At 46.1% G+C, this 19,827-nt stretch overlaps 8 protein-coding genes across 8 annotated transcripts; 3 read left to right on the forward strand and 5 right to left on the reverse strand.

Moving 5' to 3' along the window:
• Window positions 1–472: 472 nt before the first annotated feature.
• N7496_010296 (uncharacterized protein) lies at window positions 473–1,463 on the forward strand (the record flags this gene model as incomplete). Its single annotated transcript, XM_056703209.1, has 3 exons — window positions 473–604; window positions 663–779; window positions 882–1,463. The coding sequence occupies 3 exons, from the start codon at window positions 473–475 to the stop codon at window positions 1,461–1,463; spliced, it is 831 nt and encodes a 276-aa protein (XP_056552209.1).
• Window positions 1,464–1,496: 33 nt separating this feature from the next.
• N7496_010297 (uncharacterized protein) lies at window positions 1,497–1,712 on the forward strand (the record flags this gene model as incomplete). The annotated part of the gene is made up of 1 exon (XM_056703210.1): window positions 1,497–1,712. One exon carries the CDS (start codon window positions 1,497–1,499, stop codon window positions 1,710–1,712), a length of 216 nt encoding a protein of 71 aa, XP_056552210.1.
• Window positions 1,713–2,372: 660 nt separating this feature from the next.
• N7496_010298 (uncharacterized protein) lies at window positions 2,373–3,831 on the reverse strand (the record flags this gene model as incomplete). Its single annotated transcript, XM_056703211.1, has 4 exons — window positions 2,373–2,554; window positions 2,622–2,957; window positions 3,367–3,684; window positions 3,735–3,831. The coding sequence occupies 4 exons, from the start codon at window positions 3,829–3,831 to the stop codon at window positions 2,373–2,375; spliced, it is 933 nt and encodes a 310-aa protein (XP_056552211.1).
• A 2,624-nt stretch (window positions 3,832–6,455) lies between these two features.
• N7496_010299 (uncharacterized protein) lies at window positions 6,456–9,206 on the forward strand (the record flags this gene model as incomplete). The annotated part of the gene is made up of 5 exons (XM_056703212.1): window positions 6,456–6,842; window positions 7,054–7,764; window positions 7,829–8,443; window positions 8,528–8,573; window positions 8,632–9,206. 5 exons carry the CDS (start codon window positions 6,456–6,458, stop codon window positions 9,204–9,206), a joined length of 2,334 nt encoding a protein of 777 aa, XP_056552212.1.
• Window positions 9,207–13,917: 4,711 nt separating this feature from the next.
• N7496_010300 (uncharacterized protein) lies at window positions 13,918–14,757 on the reverse strand (the record flags this gene model as incomplete). The annotated part of the gene is made up of 1 exon (XM_056703213.1): window positions 13,918–14,757. The coding sequence occupies one exon, from the start codon at window positions 14,755–14,757 to the stop codon at window positions 13,918–13,920; it is 840 nt and encodes a 279-aa protein (XP_056552213.1).
• A 767-nt stretch (window positions 14,758–15,524) lies between these two features.
• N7496_010301 (uncharacterized protein) lies at window positions 15,525–17,035 on the reverse strand (the record flags this gene model as incomplete). Its single annotated transcript, XM_056703214.1, has 4 exons — window positions 15,525–16,123; window positions 16,199–16,712; window positions 16,799–16,826; window positions 16,887–17,035. 4 exons carry the CDS (start codon window positions 17,033–17,035, stop codon window positions 15,525–15,527), a joined length of 1,290 nt encoding a protein of 429 aa, XP_056552214.1.
• A 514-nt stretch (window positions 17,036–17,549) lies between these two features.
• Window positions 17,550–18,063, reverse strand: N7496_010302 (uncharacterized protein; the record flags this gene model as incomplete). Its single annotated transcript, XM_056703215.1, has 3 exons — window positions 17,550–17,576; window positions 17,664–17,745; window positions 17,861–18,063. The coding sequence occupies 3 exons, from the start codon at window positions 18,061–18,063 to the stop codon at window positions 17,550–17,552; spliced, it is 312 nt and encodes a 103-aa protein (XP_056552215.1).
• A 196-nt stretch (window positions 18,064–18,259) lies between these two features.
• N7496_010303 (NUDIX hydrolase) lies at window positions 18,260–19,656 on the reverse strand (the record flags this gene model as incomplete). Its single annotated transcript, XM_056703216.1, has 2 exons — window positions 18,260–19,106; window positions 19,172–19,656. The coding sequence occupies 2 exons, from the start codon at window positions 19,654–19,656 to the stop codon at window positions 18,260–18,262; spliced, it is 1,332 nt and encodes a 443-aa protein (XP_056552216.1).
• Between the last annotated feature and the right edge of the window lie 171 nt (window positions 19,657–19,827).

Below are 19,827 nucleotides of genomic sequence, written 5' to 3' on the forward strand. Positions count from 1 at the left end.
GAACGCTTGATTAGAACGCCTCGATGAATTTTTGGGGGCTTCATCAATTCAAACTGGAAAAGGCAAATTAAATTTATCAGCTTCGACCTAGGCTCGTAAAAGTTGTTCCACATCAAATTCTAGTCAAGTGCTAATAAAATCACTTAATAGTGCCTCAGGCCGAACATTTTCAAGTGAGTGGGTTCAGTCCGTAAATCGAAATCCTTCTTACAGTCTTCAATAATTCAATAATACATACTGTACAGAGTACCTCGCCCCCCACTTAGTCAGGTCACTAATATAACTAACGTTAAGTTAAGTTAGTTAGTTAACTAACTAGCGCTAGCTTAGTGCACCTAACGGAATCCGCTCAGTCGGTCTTTTAAGTATGCCGCCGACCGCAATCTTCCGGCCAAAATTCAAATCGGCCTATTTCGCTAATTGATTGCTTCCAGCACTTCCGACATCCGCTGACTATCTTAAGGGCAACATTATGGTCGCTCTCCCTTCCAAGCCGTTTCATTGGCCAGGCGGTATCCCTGCCGAGGTCAAAGCGGACCCTAACGGCGATATCACACGCGACGAAATTAACGAGCAGGCTAAAGGATGGCTACTTTTTGTAGAGGTGAGAAGATGCGATTGCGATTGCATGATGTGTACTTTTTGTCGCTAACTGATTGTAGGAAAAATGGGTCCCCCGTGACAATGCCAATGTCCCCGACGAGGAAGGAGATTACGAAGTTCGCCAACGCCGAAGCTTGGTGGAAACTTGGGCAAAGGCCAGTCAGGAATTCCGCGACGTATGTCCAACATGCTTTCCTGAGGCAATGTTATAAATGGAGAAAAAGAGGCATTAAATGCTGACATTACATAAGTCATACCACCAAAGAGCCCCAACAAAGGATGCAACATACAGCGCGTCACGGTACCCAAAGAACACCCTGGAAAACGACCACTATAACTATGACACGCCACAACTCGTGTGCCTCGCACCACTGGGCCCATCTCACCCAGTCAACAGATCAAAATGGATCAAACTCAATATTCTCGCCTACCGGCTAGACGGAGAAACGGGGCACTGCATGGACGACATGGGATTCGATCACGGCAGCCTTGATCCCAACCCGGCAACCGTCCACGACCTTTCCGACGTGCAGCTAACCGATGTACTGCCGAGAGCTGTTCTTGAAATGGCTAACTTTGAACATATCACCATGACCCGCCAAGGGACTGTTCTCTACGTTCGACAATTGAAGAACTGGTTTGTTGTTACGCAACAAGATCTCGATGCGGGTCTGATTACGACGGTAGACTTCAAGCACAATGGTCAGGTTGATATAGCTGTCCGTCGCAGAGCCTATAACATGAATCCTGTTTATCAGTACCTTTTCTGTGATTCGAGATGTGTGGAGCAAGTTGATAACGATGATGTTGGGGGCCAAGATTATATGAATACTGAGTATGTTGACCTGACGGATGTTTGATGGTGTGATTTGCTAACTTCCAGCAGCTTGGACATGACTCTCCGTGTGATTGACATCTTGGAGGGGGCAAGTGAGCGTGACGAGTTTCAATTCGGATTCGATGGCGCGAGAGATGGATGGGAGGAGGATATTGGAATCTACGCCCCTGGATATCTGGAGATGGAGGCTGCAGGCATGGAGGCCGACTATGATCATGCTAATTTGGTTGAACCTGACGACGCCTATGAAATTCGATCGAATCTCCCCTAAGCGTGAGATTAGTACACCTGTGCATGAATAATCAAGCATAGTACTCCAGGAAGCCCCGACCAATTCACACAATGACTTGGACTATCGCAATACCTTCGCTTAGAAGATTCTTATTATACCGGTCCAGATTTCACAATAGTCCTTCTTCCGTGGTTCCAATCTTGAAACCGAGAGTCGATACTAAGCCCGAAATTCAACCCCCGAGGATGAGAATGTCAAGTACGTAAAAATAGATGAATGGGAGGATCGTGGCAACTGAGAATTGGCACAGATTATAGGACATTCCGGGCAGAAGAAATAAGCCCGTCTCGAGATCCGGAAGACGCGTAGTAACTAGCTAACTTTACATTTTGTCTGGAAACCAATCCAGGACAGGAATTGCTCCACTAAAACCTTGAAACTGACCTCTTAAGAGTCAAACCATGGTCATGAAGTTCACCTTTCTACTAGGAATATTGGATAGCTTTCCGAGTTCCAATATTTTCTCCTTTACATCGCGAGAAACCGAAATTGTGCATTGAGGTAAATGATGTTCAATTACCATTTCTGTCTATGCACAGAATCATTATACTAACCAAATTTTGAATGATGAGTATGAAATTTTCAATTGATTCCTGAATTAGAATTTATATGAGAGAGGTTTGGTGGTCAGGCCTTCACTCAATGACCATGATGCCTTGCATGGCTGCGATGCTTTAGGTGATCTGATTTCTTGTGCACCTCTGACGGAAGAGTACGGCCCTGTCTCAATATATCTGGAACTCCATCAGTCAGGTAATCGCCCAGATCAGCTTCATCAACACCGATCATGGTCTCTCGCCAATCGTCAGATAAGCGCACCTCTACAAAATATGTTAGTTCAACAAACCATCAATCATAGGGAACCGTGGAAGATGTTAGCCAACGCACCCTCAACTTCCCAATTCACTGGCGCATCACGCTTGTATGGCACAGCCGACGAAATGAAAATCACAAAGCACCCAACAAAGTAGTGCTTGTAAATTTTGTCACCATTGTCCCACTTCTCACCCAAGCCGTCGATAGCGCAAACGGCGTTTTTCCCGTTCAGTGTAAGGTTGGGATTGTCCTGCAGGTTGATACCACCAATGACTTGGCTCCATGGCATACTGTTCGTCAAGGAATAATCACCACCTCCCGCTAGAGGCCGACCTTCCGTGTTGTGAACAAGATTCAAGGTGAATGTCCGGGGGCTTCCGCCCCAGGTTTTGGGATTACTCCCGCCGACTTGCGACCACTTCCGTTAGTAATTCTAGACAGAAGCTTAGATTTATCCCTGAGATAGAGGGTCTGAAGCAACGACTCACTATATCCTTGATGTTAATCATGAGGTTGTTGATCTGTCTTTGGTAGTCTTGCTGGGCCTTTCCAACACAAGCGACGTTCTATCTCCCATCCGGGGTTCATCAGCAACTGTAAAGTAGGCGTTTCAGTTAGATGGGAAGTCTTACTGCACCTAGCCACCCTCCTCAGCACTGCATGAGGATAGAACCCAATGATTAGTAACAACTCATAGTAATGATCAAAGACAGACAGAAGGGGAAGCGAAATCAGACTCACGAATTAACTAGTCGCAGGAATCCCGAATTAGTGAAGGTTGTCGCTTAGCAATAGGTAGTAGAAGGACTCAACTTACATGGAAATTCATCGCAGGACATGCTCTCCGTATATCCCTGTATCAACTTGTAGTCCTGTGTCGCTAGTTTGCCCAGATTCTTCTGATCGGACACAGCTATAGGCCACAGCGATTGTTTGAGGGCAGAGCACTGCCCAGTTCCTCCACCGTCCAAGCCACATGAGTCCTGACGGTTTCCGCCTGCGTTCTCGTAATTGGAGATGTAGTTCAAGACTATGTATGCTTCACCAGTCTGCTGATTTGTGATTTCACCAGGGAAACTGGTACCTTGGCTGGCTATACCATTCTGGATATAGTCAAAAACATTGTCGCAGATACCTGGAGGCTACGGTTAGCAAAGCTTAGCAAATCAGGGCGAGGAGCCATACTAGTTGCCGTGTAACTATCTGTAAGTTGATTGGTATTCTGGTTTTGATTCTCAACTGTAACGCGCTTGAAAAAGTCTCCGCCACAGTTGTAGAACATCGCTGGGACTTGATTGCAAGTGGCTCGCTTGGTGACCGAGGCCTGGTCACCATCACTAGACTCTGAGTATTTGACGCAAGTTCCGTTGGAAGACCCACCAAAGGTGGTGGAGCATGAGATCAAACCGCCAAAACACCCAGCATCAGTAGAATTCGACACAAGCGCATCCGAAGTGCTACGCTTCGAATGGTCCACAACATTCGAGTATGAAATGCAAGTGTCTTCAACTAGGTAGGTATACTTAACTATACTAGACCACTACTTAGTCGCCCTAGTCTAATTAGCTGATATCTTGCTATCTTATATCTAGTCTTTCTTCACCCGATCTTCTTATTCTATACATATACGCTTCTTATATGTAAAGAGACTTTATGCACCGCGCATGAAAGTTCGATATACTCTATATATAAATAATTAGATAGAGTAGACTACTAGAAAGGATCCGTGCCCAAGTACCCTATATAGCTTATATAGCTCCGGTCATACTATATTTATCTAGGACTCTATTCTCTAATACTCTTCGTGTAGTTAAATACCTCTAATCCCGCGTAGCTTACTCCGGACCTTCTTAATTATCAAAACTAGCTCTAGGCATGATTACCTTTCTAATCCATAAACCTTTTACCTACTTTATTAAAGGTATCTAACTAAAGTAGCGAAAGACCCTAATAAAAACCCCTAATAGTAAAATATAAAGAGATAGAGCTCAAGAGCGAATAGGCTAGAGTTAAGAGAGAAAATAGCCTTAAGGTTTTATTCTCCCCTCTTAGGTTCTACATTTAGTTTAGCGGGGCGTAGTTATAGAGTTACGTCGGACTAGCCCTTTCCCTAGGGCTAGCCTAATTACGTATATTCTATATAGATAGAAATTCGTATAGAGTAATAATTTTTAAATAGTAGGTCTAGTCTATTAACCGGTATTAGCACTAACCATAAATAGTATTTCCCTTTTTATTAATAGTATGTAGTTAATACCGAGAAAGCTATACGTATATACTTATATCTCTTACTTCGTAGCGCGATCTTAATGACTCTAGTTAGACTATTACTATATTAGGCCTTATTAGCTACCGTAGAGCCTCCACGTTATATCTACTTCTAGTCGCCTCCTTAACTTCGTTTACTATTTATTCCTTACTTCTTGTCTATCTCCGTGAACACTATTCTCTTAGAAATGGTGACGCGCGCTGTCGCACGCTGTGGCCCTGAAACGAAACAAGCACGAAGAGTGAATTGTACCTAAGTATCAACATAGATGTCAAACGCTTAGCTTTGAAAAGGCACACATGAACGTACACATGCATGTCTGCTAAGATCAGCCAGTGCGGGGTACGGTTTAATGATTGGACGAGCATATATTCACGTAAAGATTAATAGTATCAACTAATAAAGTCAAAATGAATTACACAGGTGGGATTACGTACAAAAAGGAGATAGTTCACTAAGTCAAAAAAGCATTTTTATACAAGCATACGCTAAACAGTTCTGAATATTACTGGATATTTGACTTAGGCTACGATGCAGCGATCAAAATCAGCCTCACTGGTTCTCGCTCGTCCCTTCGGCCTGGGACTGACAACTAGGCCTCTGCATGGTGCGGTCTTGGTCCTTAGGTCGAGGACCGCGGACCGGACCGCACGGTCTTGCGGTCTCGAATTCGGGGGTTGAGACCGCACCATAGTGAACCGCGGTCCCTTGCGGTCTTCACCACGGTGAACCGCAATTGCATAATTCTACCAAGACCTTCTCTTTTCGGCTACATAAATTGATGATTCATCCCATTTAATTACTGTTATTAAACACTGTTTTGGTCCCTTCATAAACATTTACTGTATTTCAGCATCAGCCACTATGAAAACAGATGAAATATACTCGTATATAGAAAATCTACTATTTAAAATACCTAGACCTGCCAGTACTAGTATATTTCTAAGTTCTAATAGAGAGGTTTAGTAATAATTATTGCTGGCTAGGTGTATGAGGTAAGAAATATATATTTCGATATCAGTACCTGACCCTATCTTCATCTGAGACTTCTTCGTTGAGTGTACATAACCCCCTACATACAGCTAAAATAGGTATTAAGGGTATTATCAGAGAGCTTAGATTCTCTAGTTAACTATTTATCTTGAAATTCTATATTCTACTACTAATATATCATAATAATCTCTTTTCAAAATTGGTTTCTCTGATATGAAGTGTAGACTTAGAAAGAAAAGGAGGATTATACTATTATATGGGCCTTCTAGCGGTCCTTTTCGGTCCTGTGCGGTCCTCCTCATGGTTCTCTGCGGTCCTCTGCGGTCAATCATAGTATTTCCTACTAGCTGTCTATGCGGTCTTCTGCGGTCTTTGCAGCCCTCTATGCGGTCTATCGCGGTTTTTCCTGCGGTTCTATGCGGTCTTCTGCGGTCTTCGTAGCCCTTATCCTATCGGATTGTAGTAAAGTGGAGCCTACTGCCTAATCACTATTACAATTCAATTTGATCTATCTAAATCATGCCTATAGCTTTCTCCTAGAGAAAATCCTTTATTCAGCTTTTTCTAGTAGACGGAAATATTTTAGCAGGTATCTCCTTAAGTCCTTTACCTCCCCCGTCCTATCCTATACTCATTTCGTCAAAATGTTACAGAGTCAGGCCTCCTCTCAGTTCTCTGATCAGTATCCCTCATCGGCTTTTGAGGATAATCCACGAGATACTTTCTCCTTCATCACATCTGATGGGCTGTTTAACCTCGACGGGCGCGAAACGCCAACTTCTACTCCTAACGTGAACTTACTCCGACCGGCGATTCCTCCTGTTATCCCAGAAACACTCGAACGCGTTGGTCCTCCTAAAAGGAAAAACTATATCCTCTGGACAGAAATGGCGAATGAGGATTTCATCGTCTGGTGGTTAAAGACGGAGTATGGAAGTAAGATGAAACGGAATATCTTTGAGGGTAGACGCAATGCAGAATGTTGGGACCACTTCTACCAGGTCGCTACTATCCAGGATGGGTCTCCTAAGGTAATATGCAAGAATTGCGACCATATCCTTGCCCATCCTGCCGATAAGCGCCGGGGAACATCTACTATGAATAGGCATTATTCGTAAGTAGGTGCCTGTCGGAGAGGACCGACTCAGTCGCAAGATATTAGGAAGGCTATCAAGAACGGGGTATGGATAATCAGTCTACCTTTTTCTAATTATTACTAATCTTATAAAATACCCCTTCTAGGCATATCTGTCGTCTCGTAAAGCATCATTTACGCCGCAAGCTTGGATGGAAAGGTTAATTACCTTTATTGCTGCCTCGCGGCTACCCTTCCAGCTTATTGAGCATCCTGAATTTCGCGCCCTTCTTGAGATGGCCCGGCTTGCTCCCTGCTTCCCCGAAATCCCAACTGCAACCACAGTCCGCCGTCATCTTCAAGAGATCGTGGAAGAACGCCAGTATACTCTTCTACAGAAGCTTCCTAATAGTGCTAAGCTCTCTATTGCATTAGATTGCTGGACCTCACCATTTCGCCAAGCTTTTATGGCAATAACGGGCTATTTCATTGACCAAGAGTGGAATTACCGAGAGCTCTTGCTTGGCTTTGAACCTCTACAGGGCTCATATACGGGGGCCTATCTAAGCACTGTCCTGCTTGACCTTCTTGAGAAGCATCGGATTACTGAGAGGGTGTTAACTATTACTACTGATAACGCATCTAATAACGGAACATTACTCGGTAGCCTTCAAGAGGTCGTCGAATCCCTACAGCTACCTAGTAGTATACCGGTTATTCGTATACCATGTATTGCACATGTTATACAGCTCAGTTTGAAGGAGCTCCTTGGTCAGATGGACGCGAACCCAGGAAACGAGAGGGAAGAGATTGAATGGACCGAGAAAGGGCATATAGCTCGGCAAGAGAATAGAAAGATCGTGGATACTCTGAACAAGGTCTAGCTCTCTCTAATCTCTTACTATTATCTCTCTTTCTTTACTAACTCGCACTATATTCTAGGTTCGGAAGGTAGCAGTCTACATCAACAAAAGTCCCCAGCGCCGCGAGAGCTTCATAAGGCTTCAGACGAAAGAGCCTAAGCTTATGCCTATACAAGATGTTCGGACACGATGGAATTCGACGTTCCTCATGCTTAGGCGTGCCCGGCGATTGCAGTCTGCCTTTGATGACTTCTGTGTCCAATTCAACCTCGCTGATGTAAAGATAGACAGAGATGAATGGCGACAAGTTGACTATCTTCTGTCAATCACTTATCCCTTCTTCAAATTCACTTCGTCTCTTTCGGCAACTACAGACGTGACTATCCATAACGTCTTTGGTATCTATAACGCCCTATTCACACATATTGATAAGGCGAAAGTGCAGCTAGCGCGAAAGAAGGTTGGTTGGAAGAGAGTGATGAAGTCCGCGCTTGACCGTGCGCGCGATAAGCTTACAGAGTATTATGGAAAGACTGATGATATTCCTGGTGATCTCTATGCAATTGCGACTATCCTAGGACCACGGAACAAGCTAGAGTTCTTCACAACATCTGAATGGGAACCTCACTGGGGGCCTCGCTATAAGCAGTCGCTAGAGGCTTACATTCAGCCTTACCGGCAGCGCTACGAAGAGGCATAGTCTACATCAACTCTCCAGCCCACAATTTAAGACGTCTCTGACATTGATATCCTTCTGAGACCTACTGTATCTCTTCAGTCAAACGTGACGGCTCCAGATGAGCTTACACGGTATCTTAGAAGTAGTAAGTTAATCTATATACCTCTTCTTATATACTCCTTCTCTTATACCACCCTCACTAGGTACTGTCGAAGCAACCCCTCTCGTTTTCTGGAAAGAACACCAAAATGAATATCCTATTCTGGCAAGCCTTGCTCGAGACATCCTTACAACACCAGCCAGTGGTTCTGGCGTTGAGCGGTTATTTAACTCTGCGCGTGATATCTGCCATTATCGCCGGGGCTCACTGAAACCGCAGACAATTAAGGAATTGATGTTGTTTATGTGTACAACAAAATTTGACGTGGAGTCAGAGCAGCTTGCCCTAGTTGATGAGTATCTTTCTACGCAAGAGAAGCAAGCAAAGAAAGAGCAGAAGGACGCCCAGAAGAAAGAGGAACAATTTGATCCAATTAGTGATAACGAGGAAGACCTATCTACTACTGAAGATTCTGCCGAAACTATCCAACTTCCTAGTGCGCGAGCGCTTGGAAAGAGAAGGGCTACCCCGGATCAGCTATTTGAACTTGACGATGATGATGATGAGGTTCCCCTGCCTGATAATAGCCACTTAGAAGAAGGGAGGACTACTCAGAGGCGTTCATCTGGGCGTGTTCCAAAGCGCTTGAGACAGGATGAGGATTTTGTATATCTTTAATAGAAACAAGAACCACATAAGCTATTCATAAGGAAATCAGTTAATCCTCGCTTTTTCGGTAGAAATCAACAGACACCAAACAAAGAATTATTCTTTACTCCTACCTCAGAATTATATAAAATTAAATATCATTTGAAAGCAGAATACTCAAAAATACAGGCGACTTCTACATAAATTATGCATACCTTGGGTCTAAGATGTTTTGCTTGTTTGCAGGACCGCAGGACCGCACCAAACCGCAGTGGTGCGGTCCCTAAAAATGTAGGACCGCCCAGCGGTCTCAAGGTCTGGGACCAAAGACCGCGCGGTGCGGTCTAATGCGGTCTTGGGTGCGGTCTTTCCGGTCCCGTGCAGAGGCCTACTGACAACCAAGGCACTAGTTCGAAGCAGAGGTCCATCTCAATGCGTTTTAGTGTTACCAAATCCGCGAATGAAAATGGCGAGAAAATATAGAACCCCGAAGAATACCCTCTTTTAGGCCCGACATCAAGATCAATTGATTTTTGCTTGATGAATCAGTCGCATGTGTGCCCGGAGTCTATCCTTTCGTAGGATCTGGTGAATCATACATAATAAGTATCATGATGATTGGACGTGGTTGGTTGGAACTTTCACCGCTTAAAAAAGCCCCCGCGATCATCGATCGTTGTATGCTGGTTATAATCTTAATGCTTACAATGTCAGCCCAAAAAGTTTCCACAAGTGATCAGAAGCTCTGATTTATTGGAAAAAGCAGCCGATTAGCTGTTACCAGCCTGATGATCTTGCTGATCTGCCACCGAAGTAGCACGTGATAGTTTCATATTGACCAGTCACGTAAACCTAAGATATTTGGTGATATCATACGTTGAGGTAAGTGTGGTTTTTTCACACAGATTCAGCGCTAAGCAACTTAGTAGTTGTAGTCTTTAAACCGTTCTACGGTCGGGACCGGTCGGTGATGCGAACCATGTGACGTGGATGGAGCCCACTTCTGCTCGGCAAAATAAGCCGGCCTCTGAATATGCGAATAGTCTATGCTATACCCGTTTGCAAAATAAGCCTCTTATGACACCACATTGAACAATAAAAGCTCTTTGGTAAGACCTAAGAGTATGAGCTGATTAATTTATCATTGTGATATCGTAACTTTATAACTGCTTCTGCTCCGTGCCTAGTCGTTAATTAATGCTGCATTTCATTCTATTAGTGAAAACGCAAAAGAAACTATAGGAGCAGTAAAAATGAGCGGAGACGGAATGGCCCAGAGATCTTCCGCCCCATATCCGAACTTTAATCAAATCCTATCCGGTAACGCATCCGAACCATACACCCTTGAGTCATTCGTCGACTATTTGTCTCAGAACCACTGCATTGAGTTACTGGACTTTCTTTCGGATACAAAGACATATATTGAAGCTTATCGCGCTTCAGCTCCTGACCTTTACGCTACGAATATGACATCAGACTCGCGGCGTCTAGGGAAACAATGGAAAAGTTTGATGAGCACCTATATTATGCGGGCGGCTCCGGACGAGCTCAATTTCCCAGAATACATTCGCGCGCCGTTACTTGATCATACGAATGTTATGATATTACCACCTAGTCCCGCCACATTACAACCTGCTATTCATTATGCTCATGAGCTGCTAACGGAGAGTGCTCTGTTACCGTTTATTCAGAGTATACGCTCGTCTGGAAACCTTATCCACAGAAACGGTGAAAGCAATGGAAACAATCATAAAACTCGAAACAACGGAAAAAATGGAAAATTTCTCAACAGTGGAGGAAATTCACTGTCCTCATCACGAGAGGCTTATAATAACATGTATGCTCTTCCTCGAGCTTCGTCGGAACGAAATATAAGGTACGTACGTAACATTGATTCACTAGAAAATCTCGAATAAGGTGTATGACTATCCTATAGGCAGCTTCAGGTCTCAGGACCTAATGAACCACGCGTTCAGGAAGGACAGATCACGGAGTCTCTTAGGGGCACTCGAAAGGGGTGGCGGATGTCGTTTGTGCGACTAAGGAACAACCTTTGGAGACGCCTAGCGTCCAAATTTACTAAAAACCCCCCATGAGCTTGATAAGCTATTATCAATACTACATACGAGTCGGCATCCTACGAATGGTATATAGTCGAACCCGACATAATATATTTGACACAAAAAGAGCGAATTGGACACAGAATAGATAAGTACAGTAACTTTTGGTACAGGACTTGTTCAATCACAGAGCATGCCTTCCATCAATAATGCTTGAAGTTTCCTCGAATAATACTGAAGCACGACGAGCTAATCATCGCGATTTTGATCCAATTCCGCCTCATATTCTGTATGGCATCTGGCAGTCTCGCGAATATTCCCCTATCTAGAAGGCTTTGATCAACTAGCAAACTGTAGATTCAAACTTAAAAGTATTCGGAGGGGAGGCTTCGGTATGATGATGAAATAGCCTCGTTGGTTTGCAGCCGAAGCTTGGCCCCCCGGTTGTAGTTTAATGACCACTCCGGCGGAGTAAAACATAGCGATGAGATATTCTTATAGCAGAGTGAGGTCCTCTAGGTCGGAGTAATACTAGCAGAGTGTTATATTTATAAGGTTCTTAAGAGGAAGAGAAATATAGAACAGAACCACGAAGTAAAGCAGAATAATAAGTCGAACAGAGACACGAAAAGCCTTCATTCTAAGTAGAGGTATCGAGGAGACCTTCTAGTAGTCGTAGCAAAGTGTCGCCGTCGAGTAGCCGGTATCTTTTAAAAGCGGAGATAAGCCTTCCATAATAACTATATGTAGGGTCTCAGGTTGTAAGAGCTATGCCATCTTCGAATCGACTTACAGATCGACGTACCTGTAAAGGAAAGTTCTCTAATAGGAACGTACTTGAGGTATATATACGGAGTTTATATTCTTCGCTCAGTCAATAACTAAGGTTACATTACTAGAGCGACTACTAGGTATAGGCGAAGGAGCGGATAGGGGAGATCTATAATATCTCCACTAAGAGGGATCTACGGCCTTAAATATATCAACGAAGGGATCGAAGGATATAGTATATAGAGTATATAGACCAAAGAAGTCGGCCGGCGGTTATAGAATAGCTATTCTCGATCTATAGTCGAAACAACAGATTATACCAGAACGAGCATAAAAGGCCTTCCCACAGCCATAACGAGGAGAACAAGGGGTATTGAAAGGCGGTGCCAATTGAACAACCTGGCAACTACCACATAAATATCAGACGAGTGTGCAGGGATCGGGACGCGGCAGCACGAACATGGGCGTGTCTTCAATAGGAGAGTCTTACCCGGAGCCTGCTGGTCACTGTGAGTAGTGCGTAAAGGGCAATAGTTGTCAGACTTTTGGGTGGTTGATAAAGTCCCTTTCACGCATGAAACGTATATGTGTAGAAACTGTCGGAATCTAGCCTATAGGCATCGATTATGAAGGATGACTATGCGTACTAACGAAAGCACCACGGTCGCGTAGGGTGATTGTGCGTACTAGCTAAAGCACCACAATCGTGTAGTGTGAAGATTGACTAATCAAGACAGGGCGTAACTAGTGGTAGAAGTACCGGAGATTTCTGTCCTTGATCAATAAAGATGTCAAACTTGATTTAAGTTAACTAGGAAACATAACAGTATTTATATCTTAGGAACATGATAAAAGATCACATGAAATCACAGAGTGTTAAATAGTCTCCTGCCTAGGTAGGCAATTCAATACGAGATCGTTGAGGATCAATCTAACGCGGGGTAAGGTGGGGTACTACCCAAATATGCTGACAATAGTTACCTTAGTCGTATTTGTAAACAGGTACAAAAACTATATATGCTAAGACGGCTGATTCCGGCCCTATCGGCACCACTTCGGATTCCAAGAGTACATCTCAATCGTACCGTTGCTTCGCAAAGCCTTACTGCGGATCCGATATATACTATTGAGTATCTTACAGAACGTGCCAGAGTGGGTGCCAAGTAAGCTAATCCGAGAGATAGTACTAGAGAGTAAGCTTTATATAAATAAATAAAGATTATAGTGTACACTATTATTCTTAGGGATAAAAATCTTATTATGTTATGAATGAACTACTTACAGGGTAGTCGGCCTGTTAACTAGGTAGGAGAGCAAAGCACTAAGTCAGATTATCACAGAGACTGTTTCTTAAAGAAGGAAAATCCCACTTCCTTAAGCATCGATTTAAATACATCATCTTTTGTGCAAACAGGAATCAAAGACGATTTGGGGGGGGAACTATAGCGATAGGCCACCGTATAGCCAACGTATCGTTTATACAGTGGACGCAGGTAATATGTAGTGTGCCTATCTCGAATCGTTATCACGGGGTTACCGGCTAACCGCTAGTTAGCTACCGCCTTAGTAGAATCCTCGGCCCGCGGGTGCCTAAGGCTCCAATATCAATATGGAGATAGCCTCATCGAATATCATAACATATAGATTGTTATTCCCCTAGGTTGAGGGGTCCTAGCACAGAATTTGCACTATGAAAACCTCTTACTTAGGGCAACAAAATGTCGTTTAGGTTAACCACCACCGCTATCACGGTTGCACCGGGTCAAAACCGGTATCGATCGATAGAGCGTGGAGTTAGATTGAATTTGAACGTATCCTCAGAGCTTCATAAACCCTGGATCCGGAGATATCGCAATAAATCTATTTCGCCAAGAGATAGTTGTCTCCCTAGTTATCTATATCTAAGAAGATCATACATGTATAACCTTCCCAACATCAAACCCATCCTTCAACCCCTTCTCATTATTCCACGGAAGTATGTACCCCCGTTGATTTGCCAAAACTCGTACCCCCCTCTCCCTAAATTCCGTCGAGTAATGCGTATGCCCAAAAACCCAAGCCTTAACACTGCTGACATCCGAAATCTTCGAAAGGATATCAGTTGCAAAGGCAGAGCTCCACGGGTTATTCGCATGTTGTGGACTAGATGTATTCTGCAGTGATGGTGCGTGGTGTGTCATGATCAGTATAGATCGTTTTTGTTTTTGATTTTTGCTTTGAGTTTGTAGTGACTGAATCTCGCTGAGTAGCCAGGCAAGATCTGTCTCGTGGGATGTATTGTGATCGTCAATGGTCCAATCCTGGATCTTTTTGAAGTCTTGAATTTTTGACTGGACAATCTCTTTTGCGTCAACTGGGACCTTGGACCAGAGTGTACAGCCGAGGATAGTAACGTTTGACTCCGGGACGTCATAGCTTGTCCGGTGGAGAATGGCTAGACGCCCATTCAAGCAAGGTTCCTGCTCGAGTTGTCTGGCGTTCGCTAATCCTGTCGCAAAAATTTCGTTGTAGAATGCATGATTTCCGAGGACAAGAAAGACAAGCTCGAACCGATCTGTTTGCTTTTGTAAGAAATCGCGGTAATTGTCGTAGTCGACTAAACGCCCGATGTCACCGGCGAGAATGAGATGTTTGGCGCGTACGGGGATCCCAAGGGATAGATATTGTTGATTGATCTCTAGATGGAGATCTGAGAGAATCTGGAAGGGGGTGGAATGTTTGTTGAAGATTGAGTGTATTTTCTCGAACATTATGTCGTTGGAGACACTGGAAGAGGGGTAGGGCTTTGATCAAAGCCACCACTGTAGGATTGGTTACCGCCCGGATTCTACATATCCATGAAAGATTGGCCAGCATCAGTCTACTAAACTAAAGCCAGCAGCAAATCAAGATCCATAAATGCAACCAATCGGACTCTCTTCTCAATATCTACATTATGCATATATTTTATCAGGGCAAGAAATACACGGTCGAGGAGGCACATAGCCATCCCCTGTTTAGTCTGAGTCTGCCCGCAGTCTCAGCGACATGTCCAATTCCATCTCGACATGAAAAGACTCCCATGTCTTTCAATAGCTACTCATACGTATATCCTACATCTACAATCACAAAGATAATCAAGACTCGCCATAAAATTCTTCATTCATAGCTTTTCCCATCGGAATTTAGCTGTCAACCCGCCATTCCCCCATCACCATCGAATCACCCAGGAAATAACAATAGAATACATGGAGAAAAGATAACCCTGATCGGGGGTAATATGCACGCTCGAAACAAAGCATTAGATAGAGGATGACATTTTTTGTTGCAAAAAAAGGGGGGAAGAAGGGAAGATAACCCCAAAAATCATTCTCCGGAAAAGAAAATTCGTTGCGTTCGTGATCCATAACACCAGACCAGCGGCAAGAGAGAATGGCAGTGACGGGTGACAGCAGTGTCCGGGTTAGGGTGAAGCCGGGGGGATTAGATAGGTTGCATGTGTTCAGCATCGAAGGGGATGTTGGAAACTGTGGTTTCTTTACCACTGGGCAGCGGCCTGGCTCTCGGGGGAGGGAGTAGCGGCTGGGGAACTGTTAAATCCGCCACGGCCACGACCACCACGACCGCCGCGGCCACGGCCACGGAATTCACCTCGGCCTCCGCGTCCACGAGAGCCCTCACCACCACGGGGACGACGGTGGCCCCGACCACGGCCGCTGTGACCGCCATTCTGTCCCTTAGCTCCGGGTCCGGCACCCTCAGCAGAAACGGTGTTGTTGTTCACGTCGGCAGGGGTGGCCTGGAGACCAGTCTCAGTCTCGGCGGGGTCACGGGGAACCTCCACCCAGCCATCAGTGGTGGCCGAGGACTCCAAGGAGGTTGGGTTGTAGGTCGTCTGAGCCACCTGGTTGGCAGCATCGGAAATCAAGGTCTGCGAGGGAGGTGCAACCTGTTCGCCCTGAGGAGTGGCATTGGCCGCCTCGGAGGCAGCCAACTCGTCGCTGACGGAGGAATCCTGAAGCTCGGTCAGGCTAGCATTGGCAATGGTAGGGTCGGAAACGGCGGCGGATTCGGTGGTCACTTCGGGGGTCTCTTCAGCGGGAGCAAACTTGTTGGATGCCAGCTTCACATCGCCATCTAGAAAGGTTGAATGTTAGCAACAGAATCGAGAGAAAGTTATCGCAGAACAGCCATTGAGGAAACAAAACTTACAGCTCAGCTCCAGAGCATCGCCCTCGACACCCACCACCTTCTCGTCCGCACCATCAACAAGCTTGACCATAGAGTCAACAGCCTTCTTGTTACCTCCATAGACCTGGAAGAGTACACCCTCAAAAGCACGGCTCTCAAGGGACTCGGTCTCACCCGCATGGCGCATGTTAGCAGCAGCGCACAGGAACTTGGTCAGAGTGAGCAATTGCTCGCGCAGAACGCGCGACGAGGTCTCCGTAGCATCAGCAATAGCATTGGCACGGACAGCCTCCAGCTCCTCCTGGTGAGCCTTGTCCAGAGCAGCCTTCTGGGTCTCCAAGCGGGCCTCGTATTGGGCAGCGAACTGCTTGTAGTGACCAATCTGCTCCTCAATCTGTGCAATGGATGCCTGGAGAGCGGGCTTCTTCAGGGCTTGAGCTTTCTGGTCCGCATTGATCTTCTTCTCAACAACGAGGTCGTCCAGGGATTTGCCTTGGTTCTCGGCGATGATGGCGTCGATCTTGGCAGTCGCGTTCTATTCAATGAGCAATTGAATGTCAGTATACTCATCAAAGGTACCGGAAATTGAATCACATGGAGCAGGGAGATTGTGGAACGTACCAGCTTCTTGACCGCATTGCGCAGGCTCCTAGAGGCGCAATCTGATTAGCTTCAGGTGTCGGGCAGAAACCGAACGCGTCATACGCACTTTTGCAACTCCTTCAAGTAAGTAGGCTCAGAACCGTTCGTCTCCGAGACGGGGCTCTCAGACTCAGCCTTGGGGGTGCCAGGAGCTTGGGAGGTCTGCTTCTTGGCCTTGTCGTTGGGTTTCTGAGTGGTGGCGGAGGCGGGAGCCATGATGGAATGTGGTGACACAGCTTCGAAAGTTAAAACCAGAGGGAAATGTGCTGTACAAGGTGCAAGCACGTCAGAGTCCAGAACCGCGCAGGTTTACTAGATGAGTGAGGAGGATGGGTGGTGAATGTTGGGGGGAAGAGAGTTGGAGAGAGAGTTCGAAGATCCGCAGAATCGATGTGGGTGGAAGTCGCCCGAACCCTTTCCTGATCGGTGGGCTGCCCGCATTTTGAGCCTACGGGGGGACTGTACTTTCCAACAAACAACCTTTGACTATACAGAACAAAGCTACAGAGATACTTTGAAATGGCTCCTTGTAAAATATCAAACATAAACTACCTAAACCTGGTAGTTCTCATCAATTCTGGGGTATCTTCAACTCCGCACACCAATTACGCCATAATGCTAGTAAACGCCAATCCGCAAACTCCAAAGAAACTCCGCTTCAATCCACGCACGCGACCACAAATATTGCTTTGAGACGTCGTTCAATCGATGTAAGGCCAAGAGATCTCGTTCATCCCTGGAATTTGCGCAAGGTTTTCTATACCAGAGGAGAATCAATTCCTGTCAGCGATGCCTTGTTCGACCACAGAGACAAACCCATTCCCAAAGATAAAAGAGATCATACCTCGGTGACCTTGCGAATGGAGTTTGCAGAGATATTCTTTTCGCCCGACTTGCGTGATCGAATTGAGGCTTCGCGCATCAATCTAATTGTGGATGGTCAGTCTGTTGACTCGTGAAAGCGTAAAGCTCCGATTTCATGGTGTGCAGCTGGATGCGACCGGAGCAGATAGCCTGTAGAGGGGTTGGTTCAAAGCGTACTCTTGCATGAATAGCATGTAGTCTAGGAAAATCTGTAAGACCATAGGGAAATCCCCGGTTAGCAACGAGATCTGGCGCGTTGCGAGACGCTGGGTAGTGGGACGTACCAGAATATCGGCATTCTTGCCGACACTGCGATTTGAATGCGCTTTGACAATGCGCTTAACCGTACCACGAGGGTAGAGCTTCTGCGTTGCTGCCATGATGCCGAGCGCGAGTTGAGAGCGTGGTCGATGACTGACGAGGGGATTGTTTACTTGCGGAGCTTCAGGCGGAAGATGTGGGGAATATTTGGATTATGTAATCACTATAGACCGGCATCCATGAGCTCTATGAAATGAAGTCCCAATTATGTATATACCATCTAGATCTAGCTAGAACGAAAAATAAGAAGGCGCCTTATTGGAGTCTTCGTCGAAGGAACCGCCAGACTGTAAAAGCTGCCGCCGAGCCAAGAGCCGCGCGCCATGCAAGGAATACCCAGATGGCAACCCGCAACCGTTGATAGTATCCTCGCAACATGATGCCCACGGCATACGAGGTTCCATCAGCGGTGCGGTCACCAGGACCATAGTACCGGCCAACACCCAGGCCACCAATTCCTACTTCATTGTGATCATGGCCCTCTGCACTCGGGGTCACGGGCAGCGCGGCGGTCTCGCTGTCTGCAGCAGTGTCTGTCGGCCGAGCACCCAATTTCACTTGTTGCTTATTGCGCTTTCGAAGGTTATATGTCAGGATACTCACGATCAGTCGGAGGTCTGGCGCTGTGAATGTGGGCCACTTCCATAGCTCTACCGCAGAGTGAGGAGGGAGCATATCCAAGAAATCGGCCAAGACTCCAAGTGTCAGGCCCCATAGTAACAGAGGGCGGGTTACATCGCCCGAATCTGCCTGATTGCTCAGTGTCCAAGCTTTGAACCGCGATATTAATGATTTTTGCTTTGTTGTGTCGTCGGGCACAAAGCCAGGTACCGAGGTACATTGCTGGGTTTCTGAGGGGAGTAGTCGAACGGCCGAGAATTGCATCCAGCCCATCAAAGATCGAACAGCCAGACGCTTCAGATACCCGCCTTGTCGAGCGAAGCGCTGTGACATGTCCACATATTCAACCGTTCGGAGGGAAGGAGAGAGGAGAGCTCGAAGCGGGATCCAATGCGTCGAAGCTACCTCGGTGGGCTGGAGTTTCAAGGTTGGGCAGTCGGTGCGAGTGGTCAGGAAAACAAACGGACAAAGGACCATGAGTCTATAAAGAAAGAGATCAGTATGAAAAAAAAGGTCATATGGAAGAGAAGCACAAGAAATACGCACGGCTCCGATCCCCAGCTTGTAGTCACTACTCGCTCAGGAAGGTTGCCGACATTGATCACATCGTCCGTCGTCAAGTCGAAACCAATTTCCTCTGACGCCTCCCTAACCGCTGCCGCTCGATCATCCGCATCTTCGGGGTCCCTCTTTCCACCTGGAAGCGCAACATGTCCGGTCCAGCGATCTCCCTCGCGCGAGGCACGCTTGATGAATAACACCTCCGGGTCTCCATGTTCGACCCACGACTGAGCGAAGAAATTCTGCAACTGTTCCTCAACGGACAAAGATGGATCATTGGTGATAGTATCCGAGCTCGGCCAGTGATCGTAAGTCGGCTTCACTCGTAGGATCAAGGCGACGGAGGCGCGCTTCTTACAGCCCGGTGGGTTGGGGACATGCGGGTACGGCCGACGACGTAACTCGGTTAAAACGCCATGGAGATGGTGGGACAGGCCCGGAGTGTCTTTGGAGTGGGCAGGGTCCGCCATAGGATGAGGGAACACGGCACGCGACACTGAAAGATATGAAACGCCGAATTGAGGCCGCGTATGGAGATATGTACAATTTGTCTGGGCTATCGGCAATGGACTGCCCGCGGAGTCTCGAATGAATTCCGACGGGACCCAGCTAGGTGGGCCGAGGCTGACTAACGCTATCGG

This window comes from Penicillium cataractarum (genome assembly GCF_028827025.1).
Source record: "Penicillium cataractarum strain IBT 29864 chromosome Unknown utg000008l, whole genome shotgun sequence".
Taxonomy (NCBI): domain Eukaryota; kingdom Fungi; phylum Ascomycota; class Eurotiomycetes; order Eurotiales; family Aspergillaceae; genus Penicillium; species Penicillium cataractarum.